The 19,252-nt window shown below is 44.3% G+C and overlaps 2 protein-coding genes across 6 annotated transcripts; both read left to right on the top strand.

Annotated features, from left to right (window-relative positions):
* Positions 1-156: 156 nt before the first annotated feature.
* On the top strand, positions 157-17,675 carry ano5a (anoctamin 5a). 5 transcript variants are annotated; one of them, XM_047034506.1, is made up of 22 exons: positions 157-386; positions 3,220-3,287; positions 3,902-4,030; positions 4,356-4,397; positions 7,440-7,550; positions 8,399-8,467; positions 8,802-9,086; positions 9,239-9,355; positions 9,443-9,558; positions 10,174-10,308; positions 10,456-10,561; positions 10,649-10,709; positions 11,074-11,225; positions 11,595-11,675; positions 12,789-13,017; positions 13,683-13,855; positions 14,002-14,099; positions 14,208-14,338; positions 14,466-14,671; positions 14,803-15,005; positions 15,099-15,204; positions 15,431-17,675. In XM_047034506.1, exons 1-22 carry the CDS (start codon positions 317-319, stop codon positions 15,653-15,655), a joined length of 2,913 nt encoding a protein of 970 aa, XP_046890462.1. In that variant the 5' UTR covers positions 157-316; the 3' UTR covers positions 15,656-17,675. The 5 variants fall into 5 exon arrangements, with proteins under 5 accessions (XP_046890462.1, XP_046890463.1, XP_046890460.1 ...); XM_047034507.1 differs by lacking the exons at positions 3,902-4,030; positions 4,356-4,397; XM_047034504.1 differs by lacking the exons at positions 157-386; positions 3,220-3,287 and having other exon boundaries at positions 3,323-4,030.
* Positions 17,676-18,035: 360 nt separating this feature from the next.
* Positions 18,036-19,241, top strand: LOC124477022 (P2Y purinoceptor 3-like). Its single transcript, XM_047034536.1, has 2 exons — positions 18,036-18,077; positions 18,191-19,241. Exons 1-2 carry the CDS (start codon positions 18,057-18,059, stop codon positions 19,229-19,231), a joined length of 1,062 nt encoding a protein of 353 aa, XP_046890492.1. The 5' UTR covers positions 18,036-18,056; the 3' UTR covers positions 19,232-19,241.
* Positions 19,242-19,252: the final 11 nt, after the last annotated feature.

Consider the following 19,252-nt stretch of genomic DNA (forward strand, 5'->3'; position numbering starts at 1 on the left):
GTTTTGTCCAATTATGCATCTAAACACATTTTAGACATTTGGCCCTTGTAGCTTTTAGTTAGGCCTAGCGTCCCAGTTTAGCGAGAAGAGCCATTTGGATTATAATGTGCCGGCTGAATCTTTCCAGTCAAGCCCCTCCCCTTTTCTGACGAGAATTTATTTCAGGCAGGGTATATTCAGAAGGGGCTACTGGCGTTATAGTTCATAGATTCGTTTCTCAAATGCATGCAGGTGTGGACTGCGACTGAGACCTCTCTTTAAAGAGAATCGTTTCAAATCCTCCTTTATCGTCGTGCCAACGGGCTGCAGACTAAAGATGAATCGAATAACGGCAAAGTCAGGGGATGAAACTTTGATAGAGATGAGCCCGGCGGAGTCTTATAGTGGTGAGTGTCCATGGTATCGGCAACTATGTTGTGGCCTCAAACAATTTGACACAGGCCTGTCCGTTTAACAATCAATTTCTTTTGTATTTGTTATAGGCTATGTTTATCTTTTCACCAGCTGATCGGTCAACCTTTGCTTCATTTATTCCCTTTGTTGGAATCTTACCTATATATCTGCAAAATAGGCATACAAAAAAAAGTAGGGTATAGCCTTCTCACCGTGTTCAGGATGCAAATAAGTTATTTCACTGAACATTGTAATTCGTCTTCAACAACTTTCTATGACAGTTCATCTAAAAGGTTTCAGTTCTGTTAAACCCATAGATTAGTAGCTACTTCATTGTCTTATTTCCTGTTTTGCACAATATGATAATAACGTACGTTTCTCAACCTATTTTCATAAATTCACTACCATGACTACAGCTTTAAGACCTATCCTTTAACCAACAATTTAGCCAGTTGCAAAATGTTTGACAAGATACCTGACTATCATATCACCTTGTTGAGATCAAGGCAAGACATAAAGATGTCAATTAGAGAGATAATACTCAACCACGTTTCCTAGTAACACATGCCGAGTTGAAACATAAACAGATGAAACTATCCACAACCAGGCAACCTCTGCCAGGGCGCTTTAACAGCTGGCCAGTGGAAAGAATCACAGAGAAATTGAGTTGGCAGCCCTCGGTTGACTATAAAATGGCCATGAACTGAAAAATGACACAGCACAGTTTATGAACAACGTACAGTACATGACTATCAGATCTCCTTGGGCATGAGATTAGCCCAAGAATCAGCCACCCTACCAACAAAACATGCCCAGCGTGAACTGTCAACATTGCAGACAGGCCTGCAGCCTTTACAGCCAGCCAATGGAAAATGAAGTAACTTAGTCGTTGTATGGACGGCAGTGCTCATTTCAGCTGAAAAAAAGAATTGAGTAAAAACAAGTCAATCTGCTGAGAAGGTTCCTCAACTGTGGTGGGCTGTGAATCAGGCTGGATGTTCCCCAGCAGTATATTAAAAATACAATTGTGAAGTTACCCTTGAAGACCGCGCTATTCAAAAGAGAATCTTTAGGCTCAAACCAAAGAATAATCTGTTAACTTCAGATCATTCTACCAATAAGATGCTGGACAAAGTACCTGAATATTTTTTATTGTAATGGTGATTAGATTAGGATAAACATCATAAAGATATCACGTGGACAGATAAGATTTAACCGTCTCAACCTTAACATTCAGAACATAAACACAGATACAATCTATGTACAGATAAGTTACAATAAAACTGATAGTCTTTTAGGTGACCGCCTTCTTGCTTTTGTGGCTAGGCTGTTTATTGGTGTTATATCCGTATACTTTCTCTCTGTACCAAGAAAGGGAGTAGCCCACACCATCTGTAATAGCTGTAAACAGCCGTATCCAAGGTTGTTTCCTTTGCCATCTAATAACCCTCTGTCTTCAACTGTAGAATGCTGTACAATGTGAGAGATTGGTAGCCCTCAGTGTCAATATACTTCATTTCAATTGTCATGCATGCAAATATTGTTCCTCATTATTCATGGTATTAGTGCATAGCCTTTTATTACTCTGTGGAGGCTATGGCAAACAGAAAGGAAGGCCTAGCCTGGCAGTTGTGATCAGCTGCTCTCTGTGTTGAACAATGGCAGGTCTGTTAAAGCTGCCTTGGCTAAGCTAGCATGTCGTTTAACAGAGTTCTACATTAGTAAACTACATCCCTCGATTTCCATGGTGTCCAAGCAGTTGTACAGTCCTTATATACTATGAGGTTACATTTACATTTAGTCATTTGTCAGGTTCATAGATATGAATCCAGTCACCCTCAGTGCTTGTTAGTGGCCTAAAATATATTGTGAGTTCAATTTTCTGATTAACTGTCTTCAATATATTTGAATGTTAAAATCACTTTAGCATAGTATATATCTTCACACATTAGTTGAACTTGTTTCAAGTTGGTAAGAAAGAGGATGTGGTTTGAGGTGGTAATTTTTACACTTCACTTTATCCTGTTGCTGATGTTTCCATAGTAGCATGATGGCATGTGTTCTGTCAGAGCTAAATATAGTTTGAGGGAGTTTATATTTTTTCCTTTCACTGTTAGTAAAGTCATTTCAGCCATTCCCAACCTGTGTGCCGCAACCAACTAGTGGTCCGCAAGGGTAATACAGGTGGGCCGTCAAACCAACGCAAACTTAAGTATGAAAAATGAAAATAATTATATTGTACCGTATAATTACTGTATATGCTGTTGGTAAATTATTATAAAAAGTCTACTATGCTGATTTTAAAATGACATTTTGCCTTTAAGTCAGGGGTAATGCAGGGCTGAAATGTTACGTGACCCAGTTTTCAAGTGACAGTATGAGAAGGTATACAAAGTACTTTTAATCACCATCAAGATTGTACCAAACATTCCACATCGCTTTCCTCAGAGCTAGAGAAACAGCTGAAAAGCAATATAAAGTGGAGTTTTTTTTAGCAGTGAGTCATCATGATCTGATCAACTCTGAATCACAGCCCGAGTCCCAGACAGAGAACATACTTGTAGCCTAACTCACTGTCAGATCTTCAGAATCAGAATCTGTGTGTGAAGTGGTTCCACTACAGGGCACATTTCGACCACATTTCCGACTGCCTGCCAAAACTCCTTTGTCCATGTCAATTGCATATGATCCTTTCTCTGATTTCCCCTGCTTCCACAAGGCCCTGTTTTAGGTTTCTCTATTACAATAGACTGGTAATGACTCTTAATATGAACAAAATAATACTTTGTGTCAAGTAAACTCCCCTACATCTTGCTTGTTTTGCAGAAGAGAATAATGGCTTCCGGTCGCACTCTATACACAGCAGAGGATCACCCCACGATGAACCCCCTGAGGTAAACACTCACTCCTGCTCCTCCACATGCAAATCCAAATGTGGTAGACCATGAAACAGAATCGAGTAGGAGATGGATGTATTTCTACTCCAGGAAGATTAGATTTACTAAAACGATATTCAGCTATTCGGCATAGTTTTAGAGTCATTTTAGAGGTCATTTGAGCCAAAAAATAAAATACAATCAAAAACTATCTTAGTCTGCTGTGTTAGTGTTGATTTGCATATTTCATGATCTTACCATGCAAATGGTCAAGTACAATTTGTTTATGTCCATTAGGTTACATTGCCTTTATTGTTTACTTTAAAAAAGGAAGTTCACGCTGTCACTGAGGAATTGTGTGTTTATGCAGGATCTTTATATTCTTGTTCTTCCTCAAGTGGCAAAAAAACAACATGAGTCATATACTGTACTTGTGCAGCAGTTATGTTCCAAACCCAACAACATTCTCACATCAGGAAGTGGTTGCTGGCTGGCCTTCCCAGTCCAGGGCTGATCTGTCCTCAGTGCCTTGCCTTCCTAGCACAAAACCTGTTGGATACTGTACTGCTCTTGTTTTTTGTATGGAATCTTTCCTCCCCATATCTCCACTGTTCCCGTCGTCTGGTATCAAGTTACCTTTAACCTCTGCTGCGTCCTGTGAGTCTCTGTGCTCCAGCCTGGCCTCTCTCCCCCTCTCTGAGCACAGTGACAGTCCCATGTCAGAGCCCCCCTCCATGGATCGTATCAACACTATGACAGGGGTAAGACAGGAGCCATGGCAGGCACTTCTGCACTCTCCTGTGTGCGTAACATCCCCATTGCATGCTGTAAAGGGTACAGGTTTCCCCTTAATATTTATCTCGGAAGTTGCCGTAACAATCCCATTTTGGTTAATACTATTGACTGAAAATAGGCATGGGATGCTGATCCTCCTGGGATTATTCTGCTAAATTGAATTGCATTATCAGTCTAGAGTTCACTGAAGCGTATTGTTGTGTAAAATGAAGAATTTAGAAGAAGTACGAGTGCTTCTTCTTGGCGCTACATTTTGTTCCATCCCTCACTGTCCAGTCGGTTCGTTCACAGATTTGGAGAAAGAGGGCCCTGTTTCTGAAGCATCGCTCCAGGGTATGGAATGGTAAAAGGGCTTGGTGTGTTGCTTTCGTGTGTTTCTGAATCCTACATCCAATCCCTGGGCTTCCATGCTAGTAGCTCCATGTCTCTTTAATGTAGTAATGTTTATTGTCTTCAGTATAGCACAGTAACTTGAGAAAGCTAGTGGACAAGCATGTTTTTCGGAAAATCATAGTGAGTCATGTAAAAATGCTACTGTAGCATTAAATGTTTCAGTGCATCTTGTGTGCCTCATTAAAACTGGAGGAGCGTTTTTGAGTTTCTCACATGTGATTACAGTTTGCATCACTGAAGAGAAAAACAAATCAGGGTGCTGTAACATAACAAGAAAAATAGTTCTGTACACACACACACAAATGTACACACCCACACACACGTCTTTTCATATATAAATATGTACCTAAATAATTGAATGACACAGGCCTACAGTTTATGATATAGGTAGGCCTGTATGATCTGTTGGTGCTATCATGGAATGTCTGTAGAGTGGTCTCCATGAATCCTATGGTTGCAGGCAATCCTAGGTTTAACTCAGGGTTAAATAGAGGAGGGCAGCAGCAGCATGGTCTGTATGGGGCGGACCAGCCCTGGGTGTGTGTGCTCTAATCATAACCCTGCCCTGTACTCATGATAGGACTGAACTTAACATGTGGTACGCCGGGTCGAGTTCTCCCTCTGTCTCTGTCAGATGTGGTCAGAGCTCAGCGTCGTGTCACCCAAATGTCTGAGGTGTTCTGATCCTACTACGCTTATAATCTTCGCTAAGAACGCGCCGATAAACACACTCAAGTGTTGCTACTGATGTTCACATTCCATTGAAATGCAAAAAAAATCACACCAACATTTCTAGAGTCATCTTATTCCCTCTGTGACTTATGAACACTGCTAGTTTAATCCATAAATAAAATGACATTAGATTAGGGAACCATGAGCCTCTTTAAGTAGCATAACTAATAAGAACGTTCCTTCAGTCCAACTCCCAGTCCCCTCCTGCTCAGGATACTTGGGTAATTACCTGCCCTGCACCATGTTCTACATTTATCCTCCTTCATTCACATCCAAGCTACGCCTAGATCTATATGTCATTACAACCCGTGGTGAGGCTTGGGTGGGTAAACGTATAGAAGGAGAGATCTAGGCTATTCTACATCTGTAATTACAGGAAATTAGAGAGAGCTGCTGCGATGTTCCAGGCAGAGTAAGCAGCCTCCCTTCAATGCACAACATGGACTTGAGGGTTGGGTGCGGGGGGTGGTTCAGACTGCTAGTTAAGAGCTAATTTGAGCAAGATGGAAAAACTGCCCTTGTCCTGTACACGTGGAGACTGATGCTCCTAGCTGGCAGTGACATCTGAAGGGTAAACATGTAGAGAGGACTTTAGAGTCCTCTATTTATGTTCTATTGGCCCTTCTCTGCCTCTCCTAGATAACAGGCTACTAGTGTGATTTGTTAGAGCCTGTACTTTGTCCAGTAATATTATCATCCCAGGTTGTTTGTTTTTAAGCAACGACTAGCCAGTATAATGTGCTCATATTCTGGGATCATTAACAAGCCCCATAAATACTTGACAGAAGCTGCCATATAGATCCCAAAGAGTTGTGTTTGAGACACGTTTTGGATTAGACGATCAAAATAGGAATTGTGGCTCTAGGTACCCTCTCCCCCAGTAATGTGATGTCACTTCCCCTCCTGTGATGCTGCTGAGCTCTTATTACATTAGTGGGCTGCTGGCAGAGGCTGTGCTGATGGCATGCTGATGTTGCTCTAGGAGCCTCCCTTCCCCTCCGAGCCTCCCACATCCCTCCCTCATCCCCATCTGCCCATCCCCTCTCTCCTCCCTGCTCTCCTCCCCTCTCTCCTCCCCTCTCTCCTCCCCTCTCTCCTCCCTGCTCTCCTCCCCCGGCTTCGGATGAGCGAGCGAGTGCTGGCTTGTTCTGGGATGCTCGGGGAGTAGTCCGCCTTAGACAGGGAGAGAGAGGGTCTGTGGTTTGACCGTGCACTCTGGGGAGAGGCACTCTGTCTGTAAAGGACTTTCAGCTGATGCAACACTGCATGGAGGTAACAACCATGGAGGTAAAGCGCTCTTCTTCTGCCCTCCTCAGCCCGCTTGCCGACTCTATGACTGTTTGTTATTGTTAGGTGCCTGACTAGTGCCTGCAGTGCTGTTAGCAGGGTCTGAGCCTATCCAGGCAGCTACAGTTGTAATGTGAAGCATTTAGCTCTAGAATGCACTGTGCAGTAGTTATTTATAGCTTTGTGAACAGCTGTAGTAGCAATAACACTGAGCAGTATCTCTCAGCTCTCTCTGCTCTCTGTATCTCCTTCTCTCTCCTTCTCTCTCTCTCCCCTTTCTACTTTCTCTCTTTCTTTTTTTCATTCCTGAGTAACTGCAGAGGGGAGTGCAGGGTGTCTTTCTGAACAGGCCGCATGGCCTGACCCACTCTGTAAAATGCATGGTCTGCTTAAATGGCTGCGTTAAGAGCTGTGTTACCTCTCGATAACAGATGAGCAACAACTTGAGAGGTCAAGCTACACTGATGATGTACAGTGACGAGGCGTATACTGTAGTTATTTGTACGGCTTTCTTCAGACTCGAACATCTGACAACCCTTTCCCTTTTACACTATCTTAGCAGTCATAAAGTAAACTCTTGTTAGCTGCCATAAAAACAGTGTAATCAAGAATCGTGGGATGCTGGATATCTCTCAGGGTGTCATTAAGCACTACAGCTTTCTCACAAAAATGCTCTGAATGCAGCCTTGACATTAAAGTGTGTGTATCTCCTACCTTTATCGAGGTGCAAAAGTACATTTTCAGCTTCACAAAATGAAAAGGCTATTCGCATGTAAGTCCTGCGAGAGACATGATATGATGACTGTGGATTGTTGTGGTTTCAAATAACAGATTTGACTTTGCTCACAGACTCTTGCATAAGTAATCCAAACTGCGGTGGTCTATCCATTGATGTATGTTCTCTTGGAGACTGCATGTGTTTGCCTGTGGATGATGTCATCTTCTCTCACCATCTCCCACCAGGTTGACAAGCATCAGCAGAGTAAAGACTCTATATTTTTCCGGGATGGAGTGCGGAGAATTGATTTTGTCGTGTCCTACGTCGTTGAAGACAAGGAGGGAGACAGGAAACCAGTAAGCCATTTGCTATGTTGACAATTTCATGAATCAGTGCTAATATAATGTAAATACAGAAAGTGCAATGGTGTACATAATTGTTCCACTGTGTTTCTGGGTCATAATGTCCATATGATTGTGTCCTGGTGATTTAAGATGTGGCCAATGCCTTGTTGGTGGTGAATACAATATTCTGGTAATAATGTGACCACTATATATCATAAACACTAATAAGTTATTAGTAGAAATAAAATATGTGTTAATAATGCCTAGCTTCTGCAGTCATTATTTTTAACCCAAATTTCCAGGCTGAGGGATAGACCTTATTTAGATAAAGGCCAGAGTGATGAAAGGCCTAGTGTTTGTGACTATGCTGTTAGCTCTCACACCTGAGTGTTAAGGCTTCATGTCTGTCAGCCATGCAAGTCTACCCTCCCACTTTTACTGCCTCCTCTCTGACTCAGAACCCAGACTTTCACTGCCTCCTCTTTGACTCAGAACCCAGACTTTCACTGCCTCCTCTCTGACTCAGAACCCAGACTTTCACTGCCTCCTCTTTGACTCAGAACCCAGGACTTTCACTGCCTCCTCTTTGACTCAGAACCCAGGACTTTCACTGCCTCCTCTTTGACTCAGAACCCAGGACTTTCACTGCCTCCTCTTTGACTCAGAACCCAGGACTTTCACTGCCTCCTCTTTGACTCAGAACCCAGGACTTTCACTGCCTCCTCTCTGACTCAGAACCCAGACTCCCAGCCAGGGCAGGGACTCACTCTCTTCTCCACCACTATGTCTTGATAATGATAAGTTGTGTGACGTTAAGCTGGCCACGACGAGCCAACATGCTCTGCTGGTTTTGTCTGCAGGAGAGGAGGAAGGAGTATGAAGCAAACATGCAGAAGGCAGGTCTGGAGCTGGAGTTGGAGGACAAGGCGGTAAGAGATCTATTGCTGATCAAATTACATCAGTCTTATCAAATTATGGTCAAGGCTCCAGCCTGGCACTACGGTAGATATCTTTACAACATCAGGCTGGCTGTCTCTGCAGGTTTTTGAATTAGAATTCATTGCTGTTTGTCACAACCAAAGGGATGTAAAATCAACGTAAAGGCATCGGTATGAGACCATCCTCTTGACTCAAAAGAGCAGGAATCACCATAGTCTCTCTCCAAAGAGAGTTAGATTCACACAGAAGCATGAACAGAACCACCACGTCTTAGAGCTTTCGTAACATCATTTCCCACGTCTGTTCATGTCTTTCTCTCATCAGGAGTCAGATGATGGGAAGACGTACTTTTTAAAGATCCATGCCCCTTGGGAGGTGCTGGCCACCTACGCAGACGTGCTCAAGATCAAAGCACCGTTCAAGGCCAATGACATCCCCAACAACACAGACGTTCCCATGAACTGGCTCTTCACCCCCTTCCGCCTGCCTGACCACATCATGAACCCAGAGCCAGACTACTTCACAGCACCCTACAACAATGGCAAGGAGGACTTCTTCCTCATTGACAACAAAGAGACCTTCTTCTCTCCTTCCGTCCGTAACAGGATAGTAAGTGGACCGACACTTTACAAAACAATCGTTCTACCACACGATAAAGCATCATTTAGATCTCATGCATATTGTTGCTGCGGCCACCACCATTCGTTTGAAAGGGAATTCATCTTAACAATGTCTAATCTGTAACCATCCCTCTTCATCAGGTGTACTACATTATGTCCCGCTGCCCCTACAGCAAAGAGGACAGGGATAAAGACAAGAAGGGCATCAAAAGACTGTTGAACAATGGGACCTACATCTCTGCTTTCCCGCTACATGATGTAAGAGGATGTTTGGTCTCTTTTGTAGATTATGAAGATCATGTGACGTCTGCAGTGGTTGACTGGAGGCTTTCTATATGTATGCAGAGTTCCTACTGGAAGAGATCGAGGAATCCCAACTGTGAGAGTGATAGATATGACCTTTACAAGCACTGGGCTCAGTTCTTCTGTTTCTTCAAGGAACAGCCCCTCAACCTTGTAAGGTAAGAGCAGAAGAAAAGGACGGAACACTTTCTGCGTGGTAAAGTTGGCATCTTCCTTTTTGTGAGCTTTTGTGGCTCCCAAAAAATGGCTCTACACCTGGAATCTTACCAGGAGTTGATTATCAAAAGAATGATTTAATCTGTTCAATAACTGTCTCTGAATGAGAGTTCTTTACATGCTCAATAACTCAATTAACTAAGAATAAATGTTGAATAACTATTGACTAAACCTAAAACCTCAACTTTTTGTTGAATATCTATTTGTATTTTAAAGTTGATACTGTATTTGTAGTAGGCCCTGTGAGAAATCACAAATGATCTTACATTTACATTACATTTACATTTAGTCATTTAGCAGACGCTCTTATCCAGAGCGACTTACAGTAAGTACAGGGACATTCCCCCGAGGCAAGTAGGGTGAAGTGCCTTGCCCAAGGACACAACGTCATGTGGCACAGCCGGGAATCGAACTGGCGACCTTCTGATTACTAGCCCGACTCCCTCACCGTTCAGCCACCTGACTCCCTAGCATCTTAAGGAACTCTAGGTTAAGTGTGAAAACAGCAGGACAGCTGCTGGTTGCGGATGTGTGATGTTCTCTTTGGCTGTAAACAGGAAGTACTACGGGGAGAAGATAGGAGTGTATTTCGCTTGGCTGGGCTTCTACACCGAGATGCTGTTCTTCGCTGCAATAGTGGGCCTCATCTGCTTCCTCTACGGACTTTTCACCTTTGATGAAAATGTGACGAGGTAAGGCCAGTAGTGGAAAAGGACTGTCCTGCACATACATTTAAAAATAGCAAATATATATTATTCAAAAAAGTATCTTGTACTGTATTTTTGTTAAAACAAATACAATTGAAATAATAATTAATAATAATCATGATCCTCCTTCAGTAAAGAAATATGCAGTGATGAAATTGGAGGCAACATCATCATGTGTCCACTTTGTGATAAGAAGTGTGGATATTGGAAACTCAACTCAACCTGTAACTCTTCCTGGGTGAGTGACCATGGACGTCTGACTTGCCGAAGATCGCACGCGTTTGTGTTTATAACACTAGAAACATTGATGCCTTTTTCCTTTCAGCAATCCCATCTATTTGACAACTTTGGGACATTATTCTTCGCCATTTTCATGGGAATATGGGGTAAGGGAACATCTTGCACAGAGCACCACCTAGAGGTGGTTGGTGGTTACTACAGGTAGTCAGCCCACAAGCCATCAGTTTGGAACCAATTACAAATTTGATTCAACCCATTGTAGCACTACAACCACCAACCTCGAACACAAGGCGTAAATCCTACCATGCTATTGTGATATTCCTAATAATTAGTTTGTAGTTTAGAGGTTTCCCCTCTTAATAGTTCTCTGTCTGACCTCTCGCACCCCTGCCCCTGCAGTAACCCTGTCTGACCTCTCGCGTCCCTGCCCCTGCAGTAACCCTGTCTGATCTCTCGCGTCCCTGGCCCTGCAGTAACCCTGTCTGATCTCTCGTGTCCCTGCCCCTGCAGTAACCCTGTTCCTGGAGTTCTGGAAGCGGCGACAGGCTCGACTGGAGTACGAGTGGGACCTGGTGGACTTTGAGGAGGAACAGCAGAAACTGCAGCTGAGGCCAGAGTATGAGACCAAGTGCACCAGCCGGCGGATGAACCGCGTCACCCAGGTGCTTGTGTACCCATGACTTTGAATTCACTGGAAAGGATGTTGAGTTGCTACATGAGGTATCTTAAAAGGTGTTGTACTAATGCCCATCACATATATGTTTTTTTGTTGGGGTGTGGGGGGGGTACTTTTTAGTACTCATTTACTCATTAGTAGTGAGTACTCATTAGTAATGAGTACTTCTTCATTTTTAAGCCATGTGATTTATTTGTGCAATATGGGGATGTTTTCTGTGGGAATTTAGTTACTCACATCACTGCAGATGATCCTGTTTCTTAGTCCTTCTGACGTAAATGTTTGTCACAGTTATAATCGAGGGAGGGACTTTAGGCTGTTCATTTGCCCTGACCCCCTCCTCGCATACCTGTAGGAGATGGAGTTGGTTTTTGAAAGGACTGTAGGGGATCTGGTGGCCAAAGTGCTGCTGTGCTGGACCACTGTGCTCCTGTGGGTAAGGCTGGCACAGCCCAGGGGGGTGCACCAGGTTCTGGCGTGGGGGTGCAGGTGTGTGGCAGGTGTGGGCTGGCTTGTGTTGACCCCCCTAAACATGTCCAGAAGACTCGAGAAGCCAGGATGTTCGACGGCACTTGCAGCATTTGCAGCATTTGGTGTAACGCATACTGTATGTCTTTTAAGGGGATCGAACTTTATAGTATGGGTTCACCGGATTGCTACAGTGGACGGAGCTTACATTCACATTTAGCCATTTAGCAGACGCTATTATTCAGAGCGACTTACAGTAAGTACAGGGACATTCCCCCCAGAGCAAGTAGGGTGAAGTGCCTTGCTCAAGGACACAACATCATTTGGCAAAGCGGGGAATCGATCCGGCAACCTTCTGATTACTAGCCCGACTCCCTCACCGCTCAGCCATCTGACTCCCGCTTAGTGTGACACGAGGAGCTGTGTGTGTGTGTGTGGAACGTCCTCAGTGTGTTCTGGGTGCAGTGGTAACCAGGGTGACTGACCTCCTTGTCTTGCTTCGCCTGGTGGCTGTGTAGGAGATGGAGCCTTACTTACCCGTAACAAGCAAGTGTGCTCGCACATGCCTGTCTGGAGCCACCGTCATATTCTGGGTGAGCACGCTCGTTTTGCTTCTTTTATCATCAAGGTCATCGTCCTCCTCTCACTACCTCCATTTTTCCCTCCCTTCATCCTCATTATCCCCTTTCATGGTTTCATATAATTTGTTTATCATTTATATTATCACTATACCATCTCTTTCACCTATACCATAACCCACACTGTAGCATAAGACGATATACAGTTCAATATACAGTTCATAGGTGTCGATACATACGGTTGTTAAAAAGTACCACATTAGTAGAATTACTGGTTACGGGTCAAAAAACATATCTTTTAGTTTTTCTGATGTGCATGTGTGTGAAAGCATGTTGATGGTTCCGGTTTCATGTGACCCAAATTAGTGTTTCTGTGTGCGCTTCAATCTACCTTTGCCAATCACTAATACTTTAATCTACTTTTACAAATCCCAAATGTGTTTACAAATCTGTCATTGTGTCCTCTCGGTTATGGCCTGCCTCCTACCTACTCTGTTTTATAGATCTCCTTAATCATTGCTTGCATCATCGGGGTGATAGCCTACCGCCTGGCGGTGTATGCAGCCTTCGCCAGCATCATGAAGGACAGCCCCACCAACAATCTACAGGTGGTGGGTTCTCTCATCACTCCTCAGCTGGCCACCTCCGTCACGGCCTCCTGCATCAACTTTGTCATCATCATGATCCTCAACATGATGTACGAGAGAGTGGCTGTCTGGATCACTGACATGGGTAAGGGACCGATCACGATACAGGTTCTACCAGCTAGGAATACCGATCACGATACATGTTCTACCAGCTAGGGATACCGATCACGATACATGTTCTACCAGCTAGGGATACCGATCACGATACAGGTTCTACCAGCTAGGGATACCGATCACGATACAGGTTCTACCAGCTAGGGATACCGATCACGATACAGGTTCTACCAGCTAGGGATACCGATCACGATACAGCTTCTACCAGCTAGGGATACCGATCACGATACAGGTTCTACCAGCTAGGGATACCGAACACGATACAGGTTCTACCAGCTAGGGATACCGATCACGATACAGGTTCTACCAGCTAGGGATACCGATCACGATACAGGTTCTACCAGCTAGGGATACCGATCACGATACAGGTTCTACCAGCTAGGGATACCGATCACGATACATATTCTACCAGCTAGGGATACCGATCACGATACATATTCTACCAGCTAGGGATACACAATATATCGGCGACCATATCGGTTTCGACCAATAAATGTTTGTCCATATTTCCGTATCGGTGCATCCCTCCAACAGCCCCACGGATGACCACTAGCCTGCCCTATCTTTGTTAGCCCCAGGAGAACCTCTTCAGACTGTCTGCGGTTCCACGTGAATGGGTTCTTCCTTGCATTGCAGAAATCCCAAAGACTCACTTGGAGTACGAGAACAAGCTGACCATGAAGATGTTCCTCTTCCAGTTTGTCAACTATTATTCCTCTTGCTTCTACGTGGCCTTCTTCAAGGGAAAGTTCGTGGGCTATCCTGGGAAATACGTGTACATGTTCGGCAGCTCGCTGAGAAACGAGGAGGTAGCCAAAACCATATCCTTCCCTATCACATAGTTGACATACATTTGTACACATACTGCATTGATATATATTGTTACATAAGTCATGTAACATAACTGTAAGAATGAACACAACTTATGTTAATTCTGTTCTGTCTCTGTGTGCAGTGTGACCCAGGAGGTTGTCTAATCGAGCTAACCACTCAGCTTGTCATAGTGATGGCTGGTAAACAGGTGTGGGGTAACATCCAAGAGGCCCTTGTCCCGTGAGTATCATTAGCATCCAAACACCATAGCTCAGCTCTCCCCTGCTGGTCACATGCCTATATACAAGAGTCATTGTAAGCCACTTAGATGTAATGTATCTCCTCCAGGTGGCTAATGAACTGGTGGAAAAGCAGAAAGGCTCGTAATCACCCAGAGAGTTTGTACAGCCGCTGGGAGCAGGACGAAAACCTCCAGAGCTTCGGTCAGCTGGGTCTCTTCTATGAGTACCTGGAATTGGGTGAGCTCAGGCAGACAGATAACCAAGCTTGGCCTGCGTTCAGTTGTACCTGCAACTGTAGTGTCCCCTGCTGTCCTGCAGAGGGAACTGTTTCCCTCTTCCTGACTTCCACGCCTCTGTGTCACAGTGATCCAGTTTGGCTTCATCACTCTATTCGTGGCCTCCTTCCCCCTGGCCCCTCTGCTGGCGCTCTTGAACAACATCGTCGAGGTGAGAGTGGATGCCTGGAAGTTCACCACTCAGTTCCGACGGCCGGTGGCCGCCAAGGCCCATAGCATCGGGGCCTGGGAGGAGATCCTTAGCGGTGTGGCGGTCTTTTCCGTTGTCACCAACGTGAGTGTGTCACCTGGTGACGATGTGTGCTGTTCTTCGCATGGCCTCTTCTTTATTTGTTTCTTGGTGGTTCTGTAAACAGATTTAGTTTCAACTACGTTGTCCATACTTCTTCTTTATCCATCCCAAAGGCGTTTATCGTGGCCTTCACCTCAGACATGATTCCTCGACTTGTGTACATGTACGCCTACCAACCGGATGGGGATTTCAGCATGAAAGGCTACATCAACAACAGTCTGTCAGTGTTCAACATCTCAGAGTTTCCCTTCGAAAACGCACCTGATGATGGAGAGAGCCCTTCCTGGTTCAACAGCTCTATCTACACCACATGCAGGTGAGCCGAGATGTGTGTGTCTGTGTATCTTTGCGTATTTTAGAAGTTTCTCTGTTGATGTACTCTCGGTTTTGATTTATTCTTGCTCTCTAGGTATCGTGACTATCGCTATCCCTCAGGCCATGAGAGGCAATACTCCTACACCATGCAGTTCTGGCACATTCTAGCTGCCAAGTTGGCTTTCATCATCATCATGGAGGTACAGTTGGGTTCTACCCTCCCACTTCCTGCCTACTCCTGACTGAAAATAGATAGTGCTAACACTCATTCTTTATTATTAGTATCACATATTTGCTTCCACTTTACTAACATCCACCTAAATGACTGAACAGAATTCCTAATAGTCATTGCAGATGACTACAGCAGCAAACACCAGTGTAAAGGTGTTCACTGTACGCTGCCGCTGTCTCGTCTGTCTCCCTCAGCATGTGGTGTTCTCCGTGAAGTTCTTCGTGGCCTGGATGATCCCTGACGTTCCGTCGGACGTGAAAGCCAGAGTGAAGCGGGAACGCTACCTCGTTCAGGAGTACCTGCACGACTACGAGGTGGAGAAACTGAAGAAACAGCTCATTCAGGAGAGCGACTGCACCTGCACCCCCATGATTTACCCGTCCCTTAACACTCACGAGGTACTCTCTCAGTGTCTCTAGCCCAGCGCCCAGGGCCCAGGGCCCAGCGCCCTCTTCTCCCGCCTTTTGGAGCCTCGTTTGGTTCCTAGTACAAACCTGGATGGAGAATCCCCTCGCTTCCACTCTGTTCCTATCTGCTGATGAAGTTCAACATGTGACATAGAGTATACGTTGTATTGGCAATGTGATAGTGCCAGGTGAATTACCTTCTTGTCATCCGTCCTCCCATTATTCCTTCCTGTACGCAAGATTAGATTCTTGCCAATAAATTGTGGCACAGACAATGAGTGCCTGGTGTCAGCAACTGTTCTGCATGTACATATGTAGACGTACACTTGAAGTTTGAAATCACTTCGCTTATTGCTTATTTATGACTCACTCTATTTACCACTAAGGGTTTCCTCGACTCTGAGGTAAAGAGTCTCGGCTAGGTGAAATGCTGTACACACACTGTGCAAGCGAGGCAGCTTCTACTGTAGTGCTTAGAACATCACGACTGTGTTTACTTGATAAGTGCCACTACCAGTAACCAAAGACAAATGCCTTAAAGAGAATCATTATTACGTTAAGATTTTCTTTATCTTTCTAGTGAATTGTCCTTATATTATTATTAAACTTAATATTAATGGAAGATTTATAATTTTGTCGTTTTTGTTAATCTGTTTTGAAGGAAATATGTCAATCAAGGGTTCCAAACTTTGTTAAGGCTTTTTGAATGCAAAGAATACATGAAGGATAGGGCATGAAGAGGACATGTAACCAAACAATCAGAAATGTTCGATGAAAAAAGTTTTGCCATTGTCAATGTATGGTCCATTTATCATAGATGTACATGTTTTTTTTCTTTTTTACCTGGTGCAGAAGCAGTCAAACTATCTACGTATGTTTAAGTAGAATGCTTAAAATGTCACTCATTTGACACGGAAGACATGAAGGAGTTTATGAAGAAAATGATCTAATCTGACCTAATTATTTGATTAAAATCGTTTTCTCAGAGATCCTGTTTTCAGTGTTATCCAGTAGATTCATCCATCCAGATGCATTGCTTTCAACAGTTTACCAGCAGCATGGACTTCAGCAAGAAGGCAACAGCTGGTGCATGTTGACTGTAATTAAGTCTGTGTGTGTGTGTGTGTGTGTGTGTGTGGAAGGGTTCTTTTCCTGGAGGTAAGAGTGTGAAGCCTGAGAGTGCAGAAAGATCCCTTTTTAATGTGCCTCTGTTTACCCACTCGTTAGTGCTAATGAAAGCCTGGCCTCACCGACTGATGCCTATCGCATCCCTGTCTGCCTCCCTTACACTAAACCCATTCGTTATCGTTTAGCTCTGTGTCTCTGGTTTGAATTTCTTCAAACTGTCTCTGATGTAAAGGACGGATTTAATTTGATCCTTTTTTGTTTTGCACAAAGCACTTAATGAAACCAATCCCTTCAATCAGAGTAAATGCTCCTTTGTCACTAGGTCTTCAGTGCTGGAAAGCAAGGATCGCTTTTAGCATGGAACAAGTGATTGGTAATCTTGCCAGAAAAAAACTCTTTAATTTCCCCTAAAAATAACATGTTAAAGCATGTAAAGGGTGAAAAGTGACTTCATCTTTTCAGTTGAATAAAAGTTTTTTTTTTTTTCAGTCATTAAATGAAGGATATATATACATAAAGTGTAATACATGTATGTAAGAACATGAGAGGTTTTTTCTTATTTAATTGTGCCCTCTATTGAAGATTGCTGACTGTCTCTGTCTCAGGTCCACACACATCTAGTTTGAAATGCAGAAATATGAATGTGTTTACGACAGGAAGTGACATGTTAACACCTAAACATGATTGGACAGTTCCAGTTAGATTTTTAATTACATTTCTCTGTGAAATTAACGCCTCTTTAATGCCTTAATGATCGAGTTTTGTATCTTGAAAACATACTGTATTTTTCTCAAACTTATTTTTCTTATTTTATGTTTGACTGAGTTTTTATCTGTTGTTTCACAAAATGCTTTTATTGACTATCTGTTTTCTATTCTCCCCAATAAACTGGTGGTTTACAATACATTTCAATTTGAGATTTTGTTCTTTTTTTTTTTTTAACACTTCCTTTAGGTAATTATATATATATATATATATATATATATAATATATATATATATCTGTGCTTGACTGTACTATATTTAAATGTCAAATGTATAAATTACCATCTGAATCCCTATGTAGATAAGCACAGTATATACACAGTAAATGCAGTGTGTGTATATAATTCATACTGGCTATTGTTCATACACTGTAACAGAAGGTCTGAGTATGGATACGGTATCAGCAAGAGGTGTTCAGTGTTTGCTCACACTAGTGGGTGTGCCTAATACCACAAACATTCTGCTTAGGCAAACTCACTCTCCTTCAGTGTGACACTAAATCAGGGAGCCACAACACTAACATGGGCAACAGCCAAACTCAGGTAAGTCAGACAACTCCAAACTCGGGAGTACACTTTGATTGTTTTGAACATTTACACATTCATGTTCTAGTCGAGCCGTTCCACCTCTAGACAGGCCCTCTGTTCTACCGCAGCCTCCGGAGCGTGTCTTCTGTGACGCGGGTTCTCCCGCGGAAGAAGGGATGATGGTGGTGCAGCTGTACCTGATGCCGGCCGTCTTCCTGGTGGTGCTGGTCTTGGGTCTACCTCTCAACATCTTCTCTCTCTGGATCTTCTCCCACCGTCTGGGGCGTTGGACCCGCAGCAGCGTCCTCCTTTTCAACCTGGCTCTGGCTGACACCTTCTGGCTGCTGGCCCTGCCCTTCCTGATCTACTACCACCTGGACCACGTCCACTGGGGCCTGGGCCAGCCCCTCTGCAAGGCCATGCGGCTCTTCTACCACAACTACTTTTACCTCAGCATCTACTTTGTGGCCTGCATCAGTGTGGATCGCTACTTGGCCATCGTGCACCCTCTGCGCTCCTTGCTGTTGCTGGGCCGCCGGCAAACCTATCTGCTCTGTGTGACGATGTGGGTGGTCAACGTGGCGATCAGCTTGCCGGTGGTCGACATGACGACCACCCAGCTGTGTCCTGGGGACAACCGTACCATCTGTACCCTGTACCTGCTGCTGGAGAACACCGTGGAGACCATGCCCTACTCCCTCTGCTGTACCTGCACCGGGTTCCTGTTCCCCCTGGTCTCCATCTGCTACTGCTGCCTGCGCAGTTTGAAGGAGCTTCGCAGCCGCCCGCACCTCCCCCATCGGCACAATAGGGGGCGCCGTCTCACCCGAGTGCTGAGCGCCGTGTTGATTCTTTTCGCCTTGTTCTACCTGCCGTACCACCTGACCCGAAACGCCGTCATCATCTTGCGGATGGTGTACCCAAACGACCCTACTTCCTGGCGGTCCATGGATCTGGCCTTCTCCCTGGAGATGTGTCTGTGCAGCCTTAACACCTGTATTAATCCCCTGTTTAGCTGCTTTGTGGGTCGACAGTTCAGGAAGGAGTTCCTGGACACGTTTTGTAGCCTCTGTCACAAGCGTCCGCGACCAGGAGCGTTGACAACCTCACAACTGCCCAAGCAAGGGCAGGGAACCATGGGACATGGGATGAATGTCACCCCATTGTAGATTTTAGAGCAACAGAGAAGA

Source organism: Hypomesus transpacificus, chromosome 14, assembly GCF_021917145.1.
Source record: "Hypomesus transpacificus isolate Combined female chromosome 14, fHypTra1, whole genome shotgun sequence".
NCBI lineage: Eukaryota > Metazoa > Chordata > Actinopteri > Osmeriformes > Osmeridae > Hypomesus > Hypomesus transpacificus.